Source organism: Agelaius tricolor, unplaced genomic scaffold (assembly GCF_023055355.1).
Source record: "Agelaius tricolor isolate 1412-34295 unplaced genomic scaffold, bAgeTri1.0.p SCAF_12, whole genome shotgun sequence".
In the NCBI taxonomy this organism is placed as follows: domain Eukaryota; kingdom Metazoa; phylum Chordata; class Aves; order Passeriformes; family Icteridae; genus Agelaius; species Agelaius tricolor.
The window spans coordinates 2,186,137-2,205,804 of NW_027269272.1; the positions used below are offsets into that span (position 1 = coordinate 2,186,137).

The following is a 19,668-nucleotide window of genomic DNA, read 5'->3' on the forward strand; positions in this document are numbered from 1 at the left end:
GAGACCCCCTCACAGAGACCCCCCCACAGCTCCTTCCCCTCAGAGACTGCCTCACAGAGATCCCTCACAGAGACCCCCCCACAGCTCCTTCCCCTCAGAGACTGCCTCACAGAGATCCCTCACAGAGATACCCCCCACGCTGTTCCCTCCCCTCAGAGACTGCCTCACAGAGATCCCTCACAGATATTCCCTTCAAAGACACCCTCACAGAGATCCCCCCACAGCTCCTTCCCCTCAGAGACTGCCTCACAGAGACCCCTCACAGAGATCCCCCTGCGCTGTTCCCTCCCCTCAGAGACTGCCTCACAGAGATCCCCCCACAGCTCCTTCCCCTCAGAGACCCCCTCACAGAGATCCCCCCCCCCCGCTGTTCCCTCCCCTCAGAGACCCCCGTGCCACAGCTCCCTCCCTACCACCCCCTGCCAGAGCTAGGCACCGGCACTTGACATGGACAGGAACCGAAAGAGTAAGCCAAGTTACCAAACTTCTGTGTTCTCCCTGCCCTGTGGGGAGAAGCCCTGGGTGTCTGTGAGCAGACTAACACGCTGTTGTTTTTGGACATGCTGCAGAGCTCCGTGTTAGTGCTACATGCCACAGAAGAGCCTCCTGTCCTGGAAGTAAACGCAGCCTTTCTGGGCTGCATGGCACCAGCAATCCCTTTGTGGCAAACCAGGCTGGCCCTTAGGATCAGACATTGCTGCAGTGGCCAAGGTAGAGGAAATGGGTATGACTAAGGTAGAGGTGATAGGTTTGCATCTGATTGTTCGCTCTCAAAGAAATTAGTGCAATGCAGAGAGAAATGTGCAGTTTATGAAAGCAAGCAAATCAGTAATGAACTGCTTGTGAATTTTGCAAGTTCACAACAAGATCTCTCCTGAGGAATGGTGCATTTCCCACAACAAAGTTTACATTGAGCATGTGGCAGTGCACATATTCACTGCTCCCTGCCACAAAACTCACCTTCAGCATCCCAACAGGCCAGGTGTCAGCAGGATTAAACAAAACAAGCAGGTTCAGTCTCACCCTAGAGATAGTAAATTCTAATGTTACAGGTCCTTTTTAAAGGACATTTCTTTATGTGTCAAATAACCCTTACTTGCAGTGTGATTCACAATTGAAAATCCTTGAGGGACTTGGACATGGGCCCAGAGCAATTGGGAAGACAAATACTAGTGTGAGAGCAGTGCTGGAAGCAATTCTGGCATCACGATTCCCTGGAGCCTGCAAAACTCATGTAGATTTGACTTCTTCAGAGGAATTTGGTGTGATACCTTCTGATTTGGCTGAGGTGGGCATTTTTCATACAAAATCAGGTAAGTTGCAGACACTGACAGCCAGTGGCATCACCCTGGATGTTACAGTGGTAAGTACCTGCTCACTTTTCCTTCTGTTCATTGCTCAGGTACATTGAGCAGCAGCTTGTGAGCCTTTGGCTTCCTCCTGGAAGTCTCTTGAGGCATAGCTAGAAGAGCTATTGCACTGTCTAGGGAAGCTGCTTGTATCTTCAGCACTTTTACTGACTGAAATGTTCTTGAGAATAACTGTAAAGCAGTGGTCTCTTCTAACATTCAATGCTATTACCTTTTCCTGTGATTTATGTGGGATGGCAGAGTGAAACTGAGGTGGAACAACAGGGCACAGTGTTGGTACTGCAGAAAGGGATCTTCAGAGGATGGCATCTACATCAAAGTGTATCAAACCTCTGTGCATTTCATAGGGAATGCAGCTGGGCCACAGCTCTGAGTGTGCCTTCAAGCTGTCCTTGCTGGGGGCTGTGCCTGGGGGAAGGTTCCAGGAGTAAGGAACTGACTGCTGATGGCTCTGAATGCATCCCCTGATGCATTGCTTGGTGTCCAGTGTGCCCTGCTGTCATGCAGTGACAAACTGTACTGCAAGGCTGAATACCTGAGGGTTGTATTTTACAACAACAACAACGAAAATATGTGAGAGAACCAATAGCCAAAATACATTTTAATTTATTCAATTAAATCCAATCCATTTGATAAAATACAAGCTTATTATATTACCAATTTGTTTAAACCTGGGTCTTTTTTTTAAGAAATACAGTCAAATAAGAAGTGATAATAGACAATTTCCTTTTTACTTTTTTTTCCTTGCTGTTAATAAAGTCCAGGATTGAAATGAACTTAAATTGTTTGAACAAAACTGTTAAAAACATTATAAAGAGATTAAACAAGCAGATTGAATTCTTAGAAACATCTAACATGCAAAACTTGTTTTAGCACAGTTTGAATGCTTCAAATGAATTTCCTGAAAAATGAATTTCCTGAAAAATTATTTTGGCAAGCACTGGGATTACTGCAGATTTCTCCAAGGATGAGTGTGGGACGAGCCATCCCTTGTCCCAGCCAAATGCAGCTTCCTGCAGGTGCTCCCTGTTCTGGTGGTTGTGTTGGGTCCCACTATGGTGAACAGGGATGGCACCTTTAAATTCTCACATAATGCAGTGAGAAGATGCTGTCTGCATGTATTGCAATTACAATTTACATGCCAACAGCTCAAAAATTGTTCTTATGGGAATTATCAGCAATGCATTCATTTTAGCAGAATCCCTGAAGTTCATTAAATTTGTCTTAGACTTCAGCTAGTAAGAAGGTTAAGAAAAACTCCTCCTGTGTAAAAGTCTCTTTTATTACAGATGAATGAGTATCTGACCACTGTTCAAGTCTGAGGATAGTTTCCCTTGTTCTGGACAACACACATGTGTTGCAAACACAAAGTAAAAGTTTTTCTATTTCTTGTTCCAAAATAATTAGTAAATCCATTAAATAAGCAGTAGACTAATTATATTGCATCAGTTATCGAAATAGAAATTGTAAAGTCTCGATGAACAAAGGCTAAAAAAATGGTTCCTTAAAACACATGTACCTCAGCAAAAGTTAATGCACAGCAGTCTAAAAAAATCAGCTTCAGAACAATGACACTTGGAACGGCCTATCTTAAAAATGACAGATGGCTTACATTCTACATTACATCTCTCTTTAAGAAGAATATCTAAGTAACATTCGCTTGTGGTTGTTCCTAGCATTAGCATTACCAATATACAGGCGATAATTTAGGAATTTCAAGGCAATATTTTCCACCTTGCATATGCAAAGAGTTAACATTTAATAAAAGTATAAGCATATCCTTTTCATTAAAGGATCACAAATTGCTTTAGGTAAAATCCATGTACAATATTTACAGTCACCCTAACAGCTATACAAGTTATGTAAGTCTCTTAGCTCCTCTGGAGAGTACTGGTGGGTGCCTGGCTGTATCCATGCACTCCTCTCCACACCAGTCTGGTGCACTGCTGTCAGGGCTGTCTCCTGGAGTTCAGTCCTCTCTTGCTCCTGCATCAGCTCCCCAGTTTTGGAACTATCCAGCTTCCCAGCCTTTAAAGGCACAGGACATTGCATGTGCCAGATTTATTTTAGAGTTCAATGACATTGGCTTCCTCCAGCTTCTAAAACAACTTTGGAAGTTCAGACCAGCCCCTTTGAAGCTGTGCTTTCTGGTGATGCCCATTTGAGGTCCTACTCCCAAAACCCCCAAGAAGCTCAGAAGTCAGCCAGACTACTCCCTCTCTTTCAGTGGCCTACTTAGAGGGTGTTGCTAAATAAAACTGGTTTGGGTTTTAATTATCCATCCTGCCTGCAACCATTTTCCCTCCTACCCTGTGTATTTCTGAGTAGGGCTGTTGCCTGCAATCCTGCCTTTGCTGCCCAGAGTCAATCTCCTAATGTGATGCCAGCTGGCATAGTAATGAACCTGCTCCTGTGAAAAACTAGGTCACTCCTTGCAGCGTGTTCTGCCAGCTCTGAACCAAGCGCTTTGCGGTTTGTCGTGTTAACAGAAAGTGTGTGTGCATGTCATTAATCACTGGAGCTGCTTTCGATAACACCGGCTCTTTGATCTTAACACTCCTCATGAAAATTGCATAGTGGTACATCTTAACAGAAACTCCAGGTTTAGGCTGCCTGGGTGCGAGGAGGGTCCAGGTTCACACGTTGAGGATCCGTGATGGCGCCTGGAAAACAGCAGAAGGGTTGGGGGAGAACCTGGTCTTCACCTCTGGGATCTAGTGGGGTGAGGAAGGGAGAAAAGCACATTAGTGTGACACAGGATACAACTGTCAAGAGAGTTTGAGGGGCCTGGGGTGTTGTGAGGATCTATCTGCTCTCCCTGTAACCCCCACCCAGGTGTTAGCCCGTGGCTGCGCATCAGTGAGATTGCTCTCGCTGTACAGGGTGATTCAAGGGCACGTGTGATGCTGGCAAACACTCTACAAGCATCACAACAAATTCACTGCTGGCTGGGTGCTGGATTGAAGTGAGAGGAATTAGAGTGGTGTGTGTCTGGTCCTTAAGCTTTTGGAGAATGCCATCCAGGCTCCATCAAAATGTTCCACTGCAATGCTTTATGGGGCCACAGTCCATGTCTGCTGTGAAGAGAGGTGCAGACCTGGAGGACCCAAAGGAGACAAACTGGTTACTGGAGATGCCAGGCTGTTAAACTGCAAGGACTTGGATAAGAATGTAAACTTCTCACGCCTGGAGGAAAGGCAGAGATAACAATGGTTGCTTTCTCTGATGTCTGTGGAATCAGAATTTCATGCAATATGTAGCCCCTGAAGCATGAAGGACACCTGGAAACTTCTGTCATCCCTAATGCTGAAAACTCAAAGGATTTTATACAGGACTGGCTGTAGATGTGCATCCAGCCCAGGACTCGGGGTGAATCTGGCCATAAAACATGAAAGGGTTGAAAGCTCTGCTGGGTATGCTGATGGCACCATCCACGCAGAGAAAGAGGTGCAAAACTACAGGCAAAGAGAGTATAGGGAAACAGGGAAAGCTATTGATCTCTGGTTGATGTTGTTCCATTGTTCTGATTTTTCCATTCCTCTGGGGATGCATCTGACACACTAAGGAACAAATGCACAAACAACATATGCACAGCTCAGTGGCTGGGGAGAACCAGCAGCCTGAGTCCTACATGTTAGCTGTCAGGACACACCAGAAATCTGATTCCCATGTCTGGCAAAGCCAAGGGCTTCAGGTGAGAGGGAAAATCCTAACAGCCAGGTGTGAAGCAGGGAGAATCTGACTTCTCTTTGGACTGGTGGCTTCTTGGCACCATCTTCATTCCTGACTACACCTTTGCCATGCTGTCTGTTAGAGAGACTGTGATGGTGCCCTGGGGCTCCAGGACCCCATCCCTGCTTGCATGGTTCAGAGAGCAGTGGCCTTGGTAGCATGTGTTTGTGTCTAGGATTCTAGTCTTTGCTTTCCCTTCCTCAAGAACTGGGATAGGGACCTTCAGGGGTTTATCTAGGACCCCCTTCTTTGCATCCTATCTGACAAATTGGAAAACAATGTATTTTTATTCCCTAGGGTCAGAATGCAAAATTAAATTAACAAGGGTCAAATACCAGGTTGAAGGGTTAAATGCAAGGTGTATCCTCATCACTGCACCTCAGTAAACAGCCCAGACTATTCAGAGCAAGGAGGAAGTTTTGGTGAGGTTTGCAAATTCTGTTTTGCCTGAGGTCACTGTCCCACTTTCAGCAGAGCTGGCTATACCCATCATGAGCCTTGTGCAGCAGTGTGCCAGCAATCCTCTGCGGAGGAGGCACTTGACTGTCTGCTGATTAAACACTTCTTCCTTGTCTCCTCCAAGGCAAAGATTTACTTTTCACATGTGGCCCTGGAGTAGCTGCTGTTACCTCTGCTGGCACAGTGCACTGTGGCTGGGGAGAGTTCAGCCCCAGCCCTAGCTCTGCATTCTGAGTCATTCAGTGCAGCCTGTGAACAATTCCTGTGGTTGGCTGGGAGGTGCTGTTCTCTTTGGTGGTCTAATGCAAAAAGCAGCTAAAACAGAGCCTTGTCAGTGACACTTCCCTTTCTTCTAGGGATGGGGAGTGTGAGGGGCCCTGTCAGGGAAAATGCTGAGCACAGAATGTTTCCTCATGGGATTTTCAACAGCACCTGTATTTCACAACAAGAAAGTTATCCTTGCTGGTATAGAGAAACTCACAGAAAAAAATGTAGAAACTCACAGGAAAATCCCAAGGAAGTCTCAGAGCTGTGCAGCTTGTGTGTTCATCATAGCCATGTCCTCCTTGGCATTTATAGTGGGGGCAGCTTCTGCCCACACCAGCAAGGGGGAGTTTTGTGCTGTCTGGGCAGGTGCTGTTCCTTAGGCAGTGAGCTGCAGATTCCCAGGCAAACACCTGTGCCCAGAGGCCAAATCTCACTCTACAACCTGAGTGCTAGGCCCCACTGACTGCTGCAAGTTAGTGCAGGAGGTGTTAATGGCACCTTACACACAGAGAGGTGATGACACACACCTTGTACATATGGTATCCAACTGAGGGAATTGTAAATCTTGAACTTCCTTCCAGTTTAAAATCTTTGTCTTGGGTTGAATTATGATCAGTTACAGTGTGACATTGTCTAGCATGCCTTTCTGAAGGCAAGGGGTGGCCACATTACCTAATGGGCAGAGACAAAACAGTTGTCCACAAGGATGTGGCTTTATCCTACATGCACCACAGCAATCAAATATGAGGAGTTCCTGACGATCTTAAAGGTCTCTTCCAACCTAGAAATTCTGTGATTCTGTGATGTGCACTTTGGGCATTATTCACATTGACTTTAGGGTTTTTAAAAACGGCTAATTACCTTAAAGTCTGCCTTGTAGCTTGTCTCTTGAACAAAATGGTCTTCTGGGATAATGAAACCTTGTTTTGACTTTATAGGCTTGGATGGTTTTGCTCCAGTCCATGGGCGATACTCTTGTCTGAAATGAGATTGTCAAGACAGAAGAACTCGTAAAAGACAGCATTATGCCAGGGTACTTCTGCTCAGAGGGTTACAAAGCCAGAAGGCAAGGTGGGATGCAAGCAGCTTGCGAGGCTGACCTTGTCTGAGGCATGCTGAGAATAAAAGAACTGAGCCTAGCAGCCTGTCTCTCTCAGAAAGGCCAGACTGAAAGATGGAACAGGGCACACACTGGGCTAACTGGATTCCCTGACTTAACTCTTTTTTTTTTTTATAGAGAATGTGCTCTTTCCCAGAGGTCATTGATGCTTCCCTCCTGGATAAGAAGTCAGGGTTACTTTTTGCATGCTAGCCCACAGAGCACTTACAACATAAAACACTGTCTGGCACATTGGCCACTTACATTTTAAGACACCTTGGTCTGATGTGTGGCCCTCACATAAGCCAAGAGCCTGCTGATGTTCCCATACTTGGCTGTGGCTCTCAGCAGCAGGAGTGTTTGCCAGTGTGTGCTGTGCTGCACAGCTGTGGCAGCTCAGCCTGAAATGCATCCAAAGGGAGACACCGTCTCAGCTGGCAGATGCTTACGCTGATGATTTTCCTTCAGATGGGGGGAAGTGCTTTAAATCTGCATGAGGATGTCTGAGAAGGCATTGCTGCTCCAAGAATAAGTCAGCCAAGGGTCATCTGAGAAATGCACAGAGACTGCACTGAGAAAGGGGCAGCACCAAAGAACAGCATTGCAGGGTCTGCTTAGTTCAGCTGCCAGCTCCCTTCTGCAGCTTTCCCTCTGCTTCTCTGCACCCCTTGTCACAAACAGGCCCCACTAGTGCCCCTGCCATCAGGACTTCCTGGATGCTGCAGTAGCAGCCACCTGAGCTGTCTTGCTGCTCAGAGGAAGACAGAAGTCTGCTCTGTTTGTGTGTGTATCTCTGGCAACAAATTCAGGCAGCTTCTGTAGCAAAAGGAGAGGTGACTAACCCAGATGTGACAATCTTATTTTCATACCCTGGCATGGTTCAATAAGTGCATTTTACTATCTGCTTATATACGGGATCAAGGGGTAAGACTGAGGCTTGTTTTAATGTGTCAAGCTTATCTTTGATCACAGCCTTTCTGAGTTTCATTTTCCCAAGCATGCTATTTGCTGTATTTATAATAGCTGCAAATTCCTCTTTTAAATCTCTAACTCAAAGTGCAGAAGTGTTATTTTAGAATGCACAGTTTGGATTTGATCCTTTTAGTATATTATGGATAATGTCCTATGGAAGAACTTCCTGCTGTTGGAAAGCAAAGCCAGGCCCCTGTCAGGGCTGTTTGTGTTGCATTGCAAATCTTGTTTATAATCAATCATTTTGTTCTTGCTGTCCTGAGCTGCCACCTTCTGCCTTCTCTGCAGCACGCTGTTCGGGCCTGCTCAGGCAGCAGGTGAATGCCCACGCAGCATCCCTGCTGCTGGTGGTGGCATTCCTGCTCCCTTCCTCTAACACCTCAGGATAAGGCAGCACTTTTGAAGAAAGGTGATTTGGGGCCAAGCAATGTCCCAAGAAGGCAACCTTCAGCAGGGAATCCCAGATGTGAATGAAATCAGAGCTAAATCTGACCTCTGTCCTGCTACACAGCCAGAGAGAGGACACAGCTATGGGGCAAAATACCAGCAAAATGGTACAAAACCATCAGTTACATCCCCACAGTTTCTAGGAACTGGAACCTGCTGCTCCACATAAAGCCCAATTTCCTCAGGAATGCCGGTGGCATTGATTCCTAAGCATTCATCCTTGTGCTGCCTGGTCTCCCCGCTGCAATGGAGTGTGTCTCCAGCTTTCAATGAATGACTCTGCTGCCTGCCTGTGCAGCCAACTCTGTCTCAATGCTTTATAGCAGATCATTTGCTGATTTGGCAGGCCCCCAAGCACAGTCCTTTTGGATCACAAGACCCTCATTTTGGCTGGAAGTCAAACCATTCTCCTCTCAGCCTAGATAGTCAAAACTATTTTTGAGACACCTACATGCACTGAGGAAATGCTCCCTACAGAATCAGAAACATAAGGGCAGATGCAGTCATGGCCCACACCACAGCAGCATTTCTGGTTTGGAACTGGGATTTTGCTCTGGGGGAACCCAGAACTCTGAGCCAAAAGCGAAGGGTAGAGCAAAACAGTGACAACTTATCTTGACTCCTTTTGGGAGCTGAGGTACTTAACACAAGAAAGGAATATTATAATCTTTGGTCAAGAAAGTGCAGCTAACTAAATTTGCTCTGCTTCTAAGCTTGCAGGACACGTATTCCCATCTCCAGCTGCATAGCCAAGAGTCAGAAAGAACACGAGCCCAAGTATCAGTCTGGTGACTTGACTAGAAATCAGTCTTGGAGTCATCAGTGGAGTCAATCTGATCAAAGCCTGGGGAAGAGGAATGACCTGTTTTTAATGTTACTTAGTTTAAGATGTCAAGTGACAAGATAAGTGACTGTCTTCCCCTTTGTACCCTGTGTAGTGTGACATCCAGCTGCTGCTGGTGGTGGTGAATATGTAAGACTGACTGTTGCTGCTGGAGACCATGATCTTCATCCTTCCTGCTGCACCCCTCTCCTCCCCCCTTGTGCCTAGACAGCAGCAGTTGTCAGGTTACTTTGGGGCTGCAAGGACCTGCAGTGGAGGGAAGGTAGCCTCCAGGCCCAGAACTCAGTGACCAGGCTCTCCTGAGGTTTTCTTTTGTCCTCCACTCTTGCAACCTAGAGATGAGATTTTTGATTTTCATAAATAGAAATGAGCTGGTGGTACCTGAAGTACTAAACCATTGGGGTTGTGAAAGAGAAAGACCTCCTGAGTAGCACACAGGTTTTAAAACAGTAGTGATCAAAAGGGAAGGGCTGGTTTTTATGTACTGCTGTTTCTTTACCTCTAACTCACTCTAGGAATAATTAAGAAGCAGCTTTTTGCCAGTGGGTTGCCCCAGTGCTTTGATCATAAAAATCACTGCTTTTTCAACTCTTTCTTTGCTCTTTCTCAAAATCTGTTAATAGAGATTGAGAAAAGGCATTTCTTTTGTAATGTGTGGGGATGTGTCTGCAGGGGAAGGTCTGAATCAGTGCAGTGTGGAGAGGCAGGCTTGTGGCCTGCTGGGACAGTTTAACCCCTGTGGTGGTGAAAGATGGAGCAAGTGGGAGTACAAATAATGTACAGGCTAGAAACAAAGAAAAACCAGCACTGGACTGTTAATTACCAGGGTGTTGTGATGAAGCCCAGCATTGATGAGAGCTGTTCACTGAGCTGCTGTTTATGAGCCACCTCCCCCCTGGCTGGGCAGGACTGCCTGTACCAGGCTGTCAAGCAGCTGAGACAGGGGGCCAGGCAGGGGAGATGGCCCCACCATCATTCACCAGCATGGCCTTGCAGACTTCAGGGCATGATCTGGGAATGATGCATTTGGGATTGGTCCTTCTGTTCTTTCCAACCACAGCGGCTCCTGCTGCTGCAGCTCGAGCTGCTGGATGCTGTGAGCTACACGATGACCAGCTAGCTATGTGCTGCCTCCAGCTCTTTCCCCATTCCGTGTGCCCTACTAATGTTTTCAGCTTTGAGAGAAAGCTGTCTGCAAAATCCTTTTTATTTCACTGACCTAGTGAAAATCTAGCCTAGAAAGCTTTTTAATTTCACCAAGGTGGAGGGCACTTCTGTTAGGCACAGGGAGGCAGACAGTGGGAATCCCAACAGTGCTGTTTGCAGTGCTGGGGCTGCTGTTTCCATACAGATTTATCTTCAGCATTGATAGTCATGGAGCACCAACGCCAGAGCAATTGTCATTTTAGTACCTCATCTTTATGTCACAGTTTGCTTCCCATGATTAATTATCAGTGGTGGTTCTGAGCCACTGCATAACATTTCTTATTAAAGAATTGGAGAAAAAGGCTCATTCTGTATAGCTGACCATAACTCAGAGCTATGCTGCCTGTGTTCATTCTCCCCTCTTCCTTCTCATACCCAGCACACCAGTGACAATTAAACAGCATCATGAACATTCTTCCAAATTGCCTTTTAGAAGGAAACTTGTGTGTACCGCTTGGGCTGTTATTTTCTTTTGAAAGTACAAACTATTCTAGATGTCCTCTGGGCAAGTCAGACTGGTGCAGGAAAGGCTTTGGCTGAAGGCGTGGGGTGTGAAATGTCTCCCTGTTTGCAACACAGCTCTTCACAGAGTACTGTCAGGGCCATTCTGGTTTGCCCAGGCAGAGCTGGGTGGCCAGCAGTGCTCTCCCAAGGGACAGGCTAAGTCCACTTGTTGGCAAAGACCTCCACAGGTCAGGGAGGGTGCTATGATGTCTCCCGGCAAATGGAGGATTGCAAATGTTACAAGTCATGGTCACAGTGAGAGCTCTGCATGACAAAGCCAGGAGCCCTCCTGGATAATGGAGCCATTGAACTCCTTCTCTGAGCTGTGTCAGACACTGGTGGGGAGCCCTTCCAACCCTCAGACACAGAGGCAGATTGTGCCCATTCTCCTATCCAGCCAAAGAGCCCAGCATAAGGATAGAAATGGGGGAAAGGCTGAAGGAGGGGTAAAAATAGAGGGTAGAGAAAAGACATAGCACAAAGACAGACCAGCAAACAGGAATTACAGAGGAGGAAAGCAGAAACCACTTGGATATTTCCTGTCTCAACTCTCACCTCCAGTAAGGTCAGGCAGTACCTGGAGCTGTTCATAAGTTACAAGAAGGAAGCAACAGCAAAAGACTTGAATGAGAGTACAAGACAAAAACCCTAAGACTCAAACTGTTATCTTAGGGTGAGTTTTAGGGAGTTGCTTTGCTCACAGGCAGATGCTCAAGGAAGGAGCACTTACATTGGTGTGACAGGACAGGCAGCTGCTTCTCCTTTATCAGAACTATGTGACTGGGGATGTGTGGGTAGGTCTGAGGGTCTTGACTTCTGCCATCCACCCATTTTCCATTCTTTCACTCTAACATAAGTCCAAATGGACTTTAAGTGGAGGAAATTCCTCCTACTTTAAGGAACATCTTCGAATCCCACATTTCAGTTCTACAGTTTGCACAACAGACACCCTCTCTATTCCCAGCCCCACTGTGTCTCTCCTCACACACCTCTGTGCCCCTCCAAGCCCTCTCTGCCCCAGCCAGGCTATGCAGTGCACAGTGCACTCTCTGGATCCATCCCAATGCCTGCACCAAGCAAGCTTCTTAAATAGCATAAAAATCAGGGGCTTGAGTATTAATTTCCCCAAGCAGCGAGATACTTAAGAATGTAAAGATAACTGTAAGCCTTGATTATAAAAGATTTACTGCTATTATTAAGGATAAGCATGCCTTTAAAGATCTTGCTGGATCAAGGATGGAGCTCCTCATACACAGTACTATTAACCCTGCAGGCTCAGGTGCCTGCTCGGATCCCATTCATTGCTGAACACAAGCTCAGGTATTTTCACTGTTTTCTGCACAGCAAAATGATAAGATGCTTTTCAGAGTGAAGGAGTCACCACAGCTCACTTTGCTTTTCTGCACAAGCACTATTTGAAGGCAGATGAATGTTCAGGCAGCCAAGTAACACACTGTGAGTGCATCCATAGCTATGGGGGAAAGCCTTCACTCTGTGGTATCCCTCCTGGTCAGGGATGTCTGCTTTATGGTCATGGAATGGCATGTGCTGAGTATTTGTACAAGAGGATGAGGTATCTGCCGCCTGCTATCCCCAAAAATCATGAGCAATGGCACAACAGACACCTTTCCTCTTAATTATTCCAGCTCTTTATGAGGTTTCTTTTCATCAGAACAACATGGCTCACTGTGGGTGAGCAGAGGAAACCCTCCTGATCTCAAGGCCCCAGTTTGGTGTTATTCACTGCTGTGCTTCCCAGGTGCAAACAAGCTGAGTGCTCTTGACTCTCACACCTGCTCAAAATACCTGTCACAGAAACCCCAGCTGCAGAGACAGGGCTCTGCTCAGGGCCTGCATTGTACGTGTGTGCAGAAATTTGCAGTCATCTCCCAGTTCCCCAAGTGCCAACACAAGTAAAGATGATGGGTGGGGGAAAAGAGGCAAAACAACTGCTCACAGCTGTGGTGCAACATTTTCACTTGCACACCTCGAAGTGTTTTCCAAAAGCTGGCAGGTTACTGAAGGGAGAACTGATGTCTGTAGTGATTTATAGTGTAGCTGAGCCTTGAACAGGGTTCTCCTCCCAGCAGTACTGGCCCTGACAGAGAGGCTGTGCCTTCTAACAAGGTAAGAAGATGACATCCAGAGAACAGAGCCAGGTGAGGATACCTGCTGACAGCACCAGCTTCTCTTATTCTCTGTTAAGGGAGCTAAGTAAAGCACTTCTCTATTTCTAGACTGTCTGCTAAATGCAATCAAGACCTAGTACTACAATTAATTGTGTGCAAAGCCAAAAGTACACAGCACCTGCAATTTACTGCTGAAGAGAGAAGTCACTTCCGTGACGCCAAAGGACAAACCCTTGGGAAGGTGCAGAGAGGCCACTCAGCACTTTCTTCTGCCTCCTCCAGCATCAGTAAGGTGTAATCTACTGCAACCCTCTGCAGCAGTCCCCAGGATCTTTTCACAGTTGGAGCACATCCCATTTTAGGCTTTCAAGTGCAGCTTGTATTGATTTGCCTTAACCTGTGTGCCTGAGCTCCCACAATGCAGCCCCATTGGGTTTGACTTAATTTAGAACCTGCAAAACTCCAACCAAAATTCAGGGACTGAAGGGAGAGAGAAGCTACCCAAAGATCTGGGGACACAGGGCAATAGGGCAGGGAAGTTGTAGGGAATTTGTAGGACAGGCAGTTGTGCTGTCCTTCCACCTTTTATTCTGTTATTATTTCAAAATACAAAAAATCCTCACTTCTCAGGATTACAGGTATTGCTCCAACACCCCCTCCACCTTCATCTTTACTCTGGCCATAGACAGATTCCTCCAGTCTCAATCACTGATCCCAGAGGTTTATTTTGTTCTGGGAAATGCCCGGTCATGCTGACCAGCTTCACTATGTACAGACAGATTTGTGTGCAGCTGTGTTTCCTTCTGAGCTTGGCAGAATGCAGAATGAAGTCTCAGAGGAGCATTGCCCTGATACACAAAAGCACAGCAAATGGTGCTGAATGTTACAGGGGACTCAACACTACACTTGGGTGCTTCACAGAAACAAACACAATAGGCTGCCAGAGTCAAAATTCCTGAATTAAAAAAAACCCAAACAAACTACAAAGCCTAAAGAAATCCCAATACCTTACAGAGTGAAGCAAGAAAACCAGAATTGCAATTAAAAGCATGGAGTGGACCACGTATCAATGCCAACTCTTCTACATTGTCTTGGTCAAACAGACTTGATTTGCCTTTCCCACTAAGCAAGCCCAGGCAGCTGCTGAGACCTGGCAGTCACAAAGTACAGGTGGAGGTTCCTGACCAGCAGTGCCCACACTGCAGGAGCCCATCCTCCAGGGAAGTCTCACAGTGTGTGCCTGACCCAGCTGTGCACAGAACCTGCTGGAGCACAAAGGACTCCAGTGACCCATTTCTTGGGGGAGTGGACACAGCTCCTCATGCACACAAGCCAGTCCTCAGGGCTGCCCCACCTCCTCACTGGGCTGCCCCACAGGGAGGGCTGATACTCCTGCAAGCAGAAAAGAGGGAATCTCCCTAATATTCTCCCTAGCAAGGCAGTGAGACTGTCTCACAGAAAACATGTGCTGTCATACCTTTGCTTCTCTCTACCATCTGCTGCAGTGGTCCCTGCCTGCATGTCTCTGTAGGACACTCTTCCTTTTTCCAACTGCCCCAAAGACATCATGGAGTTCACCAACCTCCTCCTCAGGACACAATGGGCCTTAGTAAGAGAAACCCCCTTGCTCTGCCTCCACCACAGGTGATCTTGCCTTCCCTGCTGCCCTCACACTTCTAGGGGAGTACAGTCTACAAGAAGTCAGGAGATCCCTGTTGCCAGAGCACTGGGGCTGTGTATGGCCACCAAGGGACAGTTTAATAAACAAGGAGGGTGTTTATGGTCTTTGATACAGAGGCAGATGAAGAATATCAATCCTTAATGGTGCTGGTCAGCTACTACCTGAATATTGGACAAATGCTTGCAGACTGCAGTGCTGCTTTTGGAAAATAAGGTAAGAGGAGAGGAGTGAACTGTGGTGGTTTTCATGGAAATGTCCTTGTGGGTTGTGAGTGCTCAGCTTACCAAAGGCGGATGTGCTGTGATCAGCCCTTCCCTGCTTCAGACTGCAGGAGTGCCATCACTGAAGTTACCAAATACAAACCCAGTACCCAATAATGAGTGTAACTCTGCCAAGTACATGCTCAGTCTCTTTTTTAAAAAAATCTAAATGAAAATATACTCTTGGAGCCAGTGAAGCTATGGCGAACTTTTCTCCTGCTGCTTGTTGTGATGCCTGTGTGCTCAGTGGTACAGTGACTTACATGTGATGTTGTACCAGGTGACAATCTAAAGAAACGATGGGAATTACTGGAATAAGGCAAAAGTGGTTTGATTTACATAGTTCTGTCTGCACTAGTTGTTTACTGTGCCTTCAAACAGCCTAAAGGTTTTATATGGGAACTTTCTTCTGGTCTGGCTGTCCTGGCTTGTGCCTCCATCCTTGTCATTAACGGCTCCTTCTTTCAGCTGTGAGTAGTTCCTCAACTACCTTGAAGTCTTACTTTTTGTAGAATTTGTTTTGGTTTGCATGTTGGTATGTTGCCCCAGCCAGTACTTTGTCCTGTGATCTGTAGACTTCTTGTTCTTTGATGACAGTAGTTGAGAGCCTTTGTAAGAACAGACAAGTCAGAGGGAAGTAAGGTGAGAGAAGTGACTCTGAGCACTTGAACAGCTATAGGAAAGCTGTGGCTCTAATGCAGGCTGATGCAGCCTTCCCCTGGAGTCAGGCTGAAAAGGCAGGGGAAGCTTCAACAACGAGGTGGAGATGGATGTGTTTCTGAAAGATGAATCTTGCTAGTCTTGTTCTACACAGGTTTCTCTGAAATAATTCCTTGCTGGTTTGAAATTTAAAAGTGCTTTACCTCAAAACCAATAATTACTCTGTGATTGTCCTGTGAGATGTGGCAAAGGAGAAAATAGCACATAAATTCAAGCACTGCAGTTATCCTTTCAGAGTCTGCATGTTAACTGCACATAGCTGCCTGTGCAGGAGGAGTGGGATAAGCAATGCTGCTGTGCAGGCTGGTAATCCTCCCTGAGGCACCCAGTTTGTCTTAAAAGCACTGTGATAAATAATCTAATGAATTGCAGGGATGAAATTTCCCCTAGGTAGATAATAATATGCAATAAGTGCCTAAATATTTGTGAATCAGTTAGAATAAAAATAATTACTCTATTAGTATACCTCATAGGTATATTAAAACCTGCCAAACATCATTATGAGGGAGCATGTGGTAACAACATGAAACTGATACAATATTCAACAGCAGCACTGTAGGAGCTGAAATCCCTCTCCTTCCATGGAGGATGTCAGTAAGAACAGAAGTTGGGTTTAGGTGCATTCCACCGAACTGCTTGTTCCCAAAAATAAGCATCTGTAATCTTTCATACTGTTCAGAGGGAAAGGAAGACATCAATAAGATAAATCCCTTAATTTTTAAAGGCTCTGAGACAAGCGGTTTGTGACAATTTTTTCCATTGCCCATTAGATGACATAGGGGATATATCCTGCAAAATGTCTTCTTGTCTGACTAATCTTTTAAGGCTGTAATTTGGCTTGCCTTGAATGTCGCATTCCAGGAGTTTTAAAGGGAAAACGATGATGGCACTAAGGGATGTGGCTCTTGGGCACGGACGGGACTCGGGCAGCTGTCGGAGGTGCCGTGTCTGCCGGCAGCGGGTGGGTGAAGCGCTGCTGCGCCAGGGACAGCATCATGGATCCCTCCCCGGGAGCTCTCTCCTCTCCCGGACCGCGGGGCGCGCACCGAGGCCGGCTCCGCTGCCCCGGCACGCACAGGAGCCGCCGGGGCCACGCACCCGCCCGGGGCATGAGAGACGCTTTTAAGGACAGCATTTCCAAAAGCAAAGGCGGCTTCGGCGAGAGGCTGAGCCCGCCGGCGAGCCGGCAGCCCCCGTACCCCTCCCCTCGGTGGCGGCTCCCCCTCGCCGCGGCCGCCCGCCGGCATCCCCGCCCCGCGCTGCGGAGGAGCGTCCCCCGCCCGCGGCAGGAGCAACCCCGGCTCGGGGCGGAGCGGGGGACTGGCCGGGCCCGGTTACCTGTAGGAGGTGGTGTGGCCGCCGTCCGCCTGCGAGCGCGGCCGGAGCTGCTCGGGGCCGTCGATCGCCGGTCTCCCGCCGCTGCCGGGCAGGGCGCAGGCGGCGCGTCCCGGGGCGGGCTGGGGGGCGGCCCCGTCCCTCCCGCCGCCGCCGCCGCTACTGGCGCTGACCCAGGGGAAGTCGTCCCTCCTCGGGAGGGGCCACGCTCTGAAGTCCCGCCGGTACTGGGTCTCTGCCGCGAAGGGCTCTTCGGCGGCGGCCGCCCGGCTCTTCCTGCGGCCGCTCGGCTTCCCGGCGGCGGGATCCCGAGGGCGGCGCACCGGGGCGGGCGGGCGAGCGCTGCCCCGCGGAGGGGGCCCGCCGCGCGGAGGGGGCCCGTCCTCCTGCTCCTCGATGTCCGAGTAGTTGTGGATGGTGAGCGGCACGGAGAGGTCGGACTTGTCCAGCTGGCTCCAGAAGCGGGCCAAGCAGCACACCCGGCTGATGCAGGGCCAGGCCATGGCCGCGGCCGCAGCCCCCGCCTCGCCCGCAGCGGCGCCCGCGGCTCCGGCGCCCGCAGCCGGCCGCGCTCCCGGCTTCAGCCCTCATCGGCGGCAGCCCCTCCTCCCGCCGCCCCCTTCCCCGGTAACGACACCCCCTCGCCGGGATTACGGCCCGCACACGTGACCCGGCTGCCGGCGGGAGCCCCGTGCAGCTGCGGGGGCTGGCGGCGGTGCGGAGCGTGGGGAGCGCGGCCGGCACCGGGCCCCGCCGGGCTCCGTCCCCCGGCTGCCTCCCGGGGGAACCGGCTCTGCCCGTGCTGCTTCGGGTCCCGGTGGCTGTCGGTGCTTTAGGAGCCGCTCTTTAGGTGCCCGGGAGCGCCGTAGCGCGTTCAGTGACGGCACCGGCCAGGCGAGGAGCGCTGCTCCGCGCTAGCTGGGTGATACTGCTCAGCTGTACCTTCGAGGCAGCCCTAAACGCTCAGGATTAGAGAAAGCGTTTGTATGCGAAACCTGGCGCTTATTTTATAAGTGATCTCGGTGAAAAACAGCAGCATTGCGATGTTGGTTTCCAAGAGCTTCGTGTAAATCCTCACCTCTCATAATCCCCCTCCATTTACATTAAGAGTTTAACCAATGCACTTTTAAAATACAAACTGTTGACCAAAATCCAAGCATCTATTATATATATCTCAATATACGACCTACATCCTTTACTGTTCGCTGGAGAGGGCAAATTACAGCTTTCCTTTTACACATTCAGGTTCAAAACCAAACAGCCCTGGCACAAACCATTGAAACGGACAGAATTACATCAGGAATAAAGTCAGGCTTTTGAAATTTGACATTTTATGGCCAGCAGCCACTTATTACATAATGCTCCTCCACAATTCCCCATTCAATGGGTTATTACCAAAGCTGAATCTCCGAAAGGGTCACCAAACTGTGAAATGCAATGCTGTAAAAGTGAAGAATGCAGATAAACTGATATGCCACCTATTGGAAAATCTATTAAAAGGCTAACAGGACAGGCATTTAATTTCAGAATATAATAATCCAGTTATAGGTGGTTATCTGATAAGCAAGGGGTAATAGCTTCACATTGAAAGAGGACAGGTTTAGATTAAATAGTGAAATAAACTTTTCCTAATGAAGGTGATGAGGAACAGGTTGCCCAGAGAAGCTGTGGATTCTGAATCCCTGGAAGTGTCGCAGGGCATGTTGGATGGGCTTGGAGCAACCTGGGATAGCAGAAGGTGTCCCTGCCCATGGGAGTGGGGTAGAATGAGATGATCTTTAAAGTGCCTTCCAACCCAACCCACACAATTCTGTGAAGCTTTATTAAGAAATTAATTATGCAATGGAACTTGAGAAGGTAAGATTTATTGCTTTGTTTCAGCTAAGCAGTTTCTATCCTAGTGTATTAGCCCCTCACTTCAGTCCAGATTTACACCTGCTCCTGGGGTGAAGGAGGACTAGAAATGTGCATATGGACTAGGGCAGAACCTTTCCTTGAGTGTTTGGGCTCTCTCTGAAACACAATCATGGGACAAAAGGAAATTCCTTTGCAGATGATCCTGTTGTCCTAAATATCTGATTTAGCACTTGCCCCTGCTGCTTCCAGTTTTGATTTCACCTTCCCCCTTCTCACATGTCAGCTGGGGCAAGGTGACTCAGAAATGTCAGGTAAAAACATTTTGATCCCAACACAGAACTCTTGTCCAATACTATATAGGCTGTTGGATGCTGTGTTTCATTTGCTGTCTGAAAACTCCACAAATGCAATTCTACTTTTAGGAATATCCAGGGAGACATTTATTAATTTTCTCCTGCTCTTGGTTTTCTGGAACTGCTCTATTCTATGTTGTAATTTTTAAAAATAAATCGTATCTGGTAAAGAGAAACAGACTTTACAGCCATGGGAGAAAACAGAACATCTGCTTTATCATGTTATCACTGGCACAGTACAAATGATGCTCTGATCCTTGTTTCCTAGGCCTGACTTAGCAAAGTACATTGGCGAATAAATCGGATGTCTCTGCTCATCCTGTGCCTGACGCTTCCTAGTACTGAGTTCAGCTCTGGCACTGCATGTCTCTGAGCCCACCTACAGCATCAGGGAGTGCTTTGAGCAGCTGCTCATCACAGCTTGTAGGATGAA

General features: G+C 47.9%; 1 protein-coding gene across 1 annotated transcript; it reads right to left on the reverse strand.

The window, feature by feature from the left end:
- Positions 1–1,942: 1,942 nt before the first annotated feature.
- On the reverse strand, positions 1,943–17,920 carry MAP6D1 (MAP6 domain containing 1). The gene is made up of 3 exons (XM_071437111.1): positions 17,029–17,920; positions 6,690–6,807; positions 1,943–4,084 (listed from the first exon to the last, which is right to left on the reverse strand). Exons 1-3 carry the CDS (start codon positions 17,526–17,528, stop codon positions 4,007–4,009), a joined length of 696 nt encoding a protein of 231 aa, XP_071293212.1. The 5' UTR covers positions 17,529–17,920; the 3' UTR covers positions 1,943–4,006.
- Between the last annotated feature and the right edge of the window lie 1,748 nt (positions 17,921–19,668).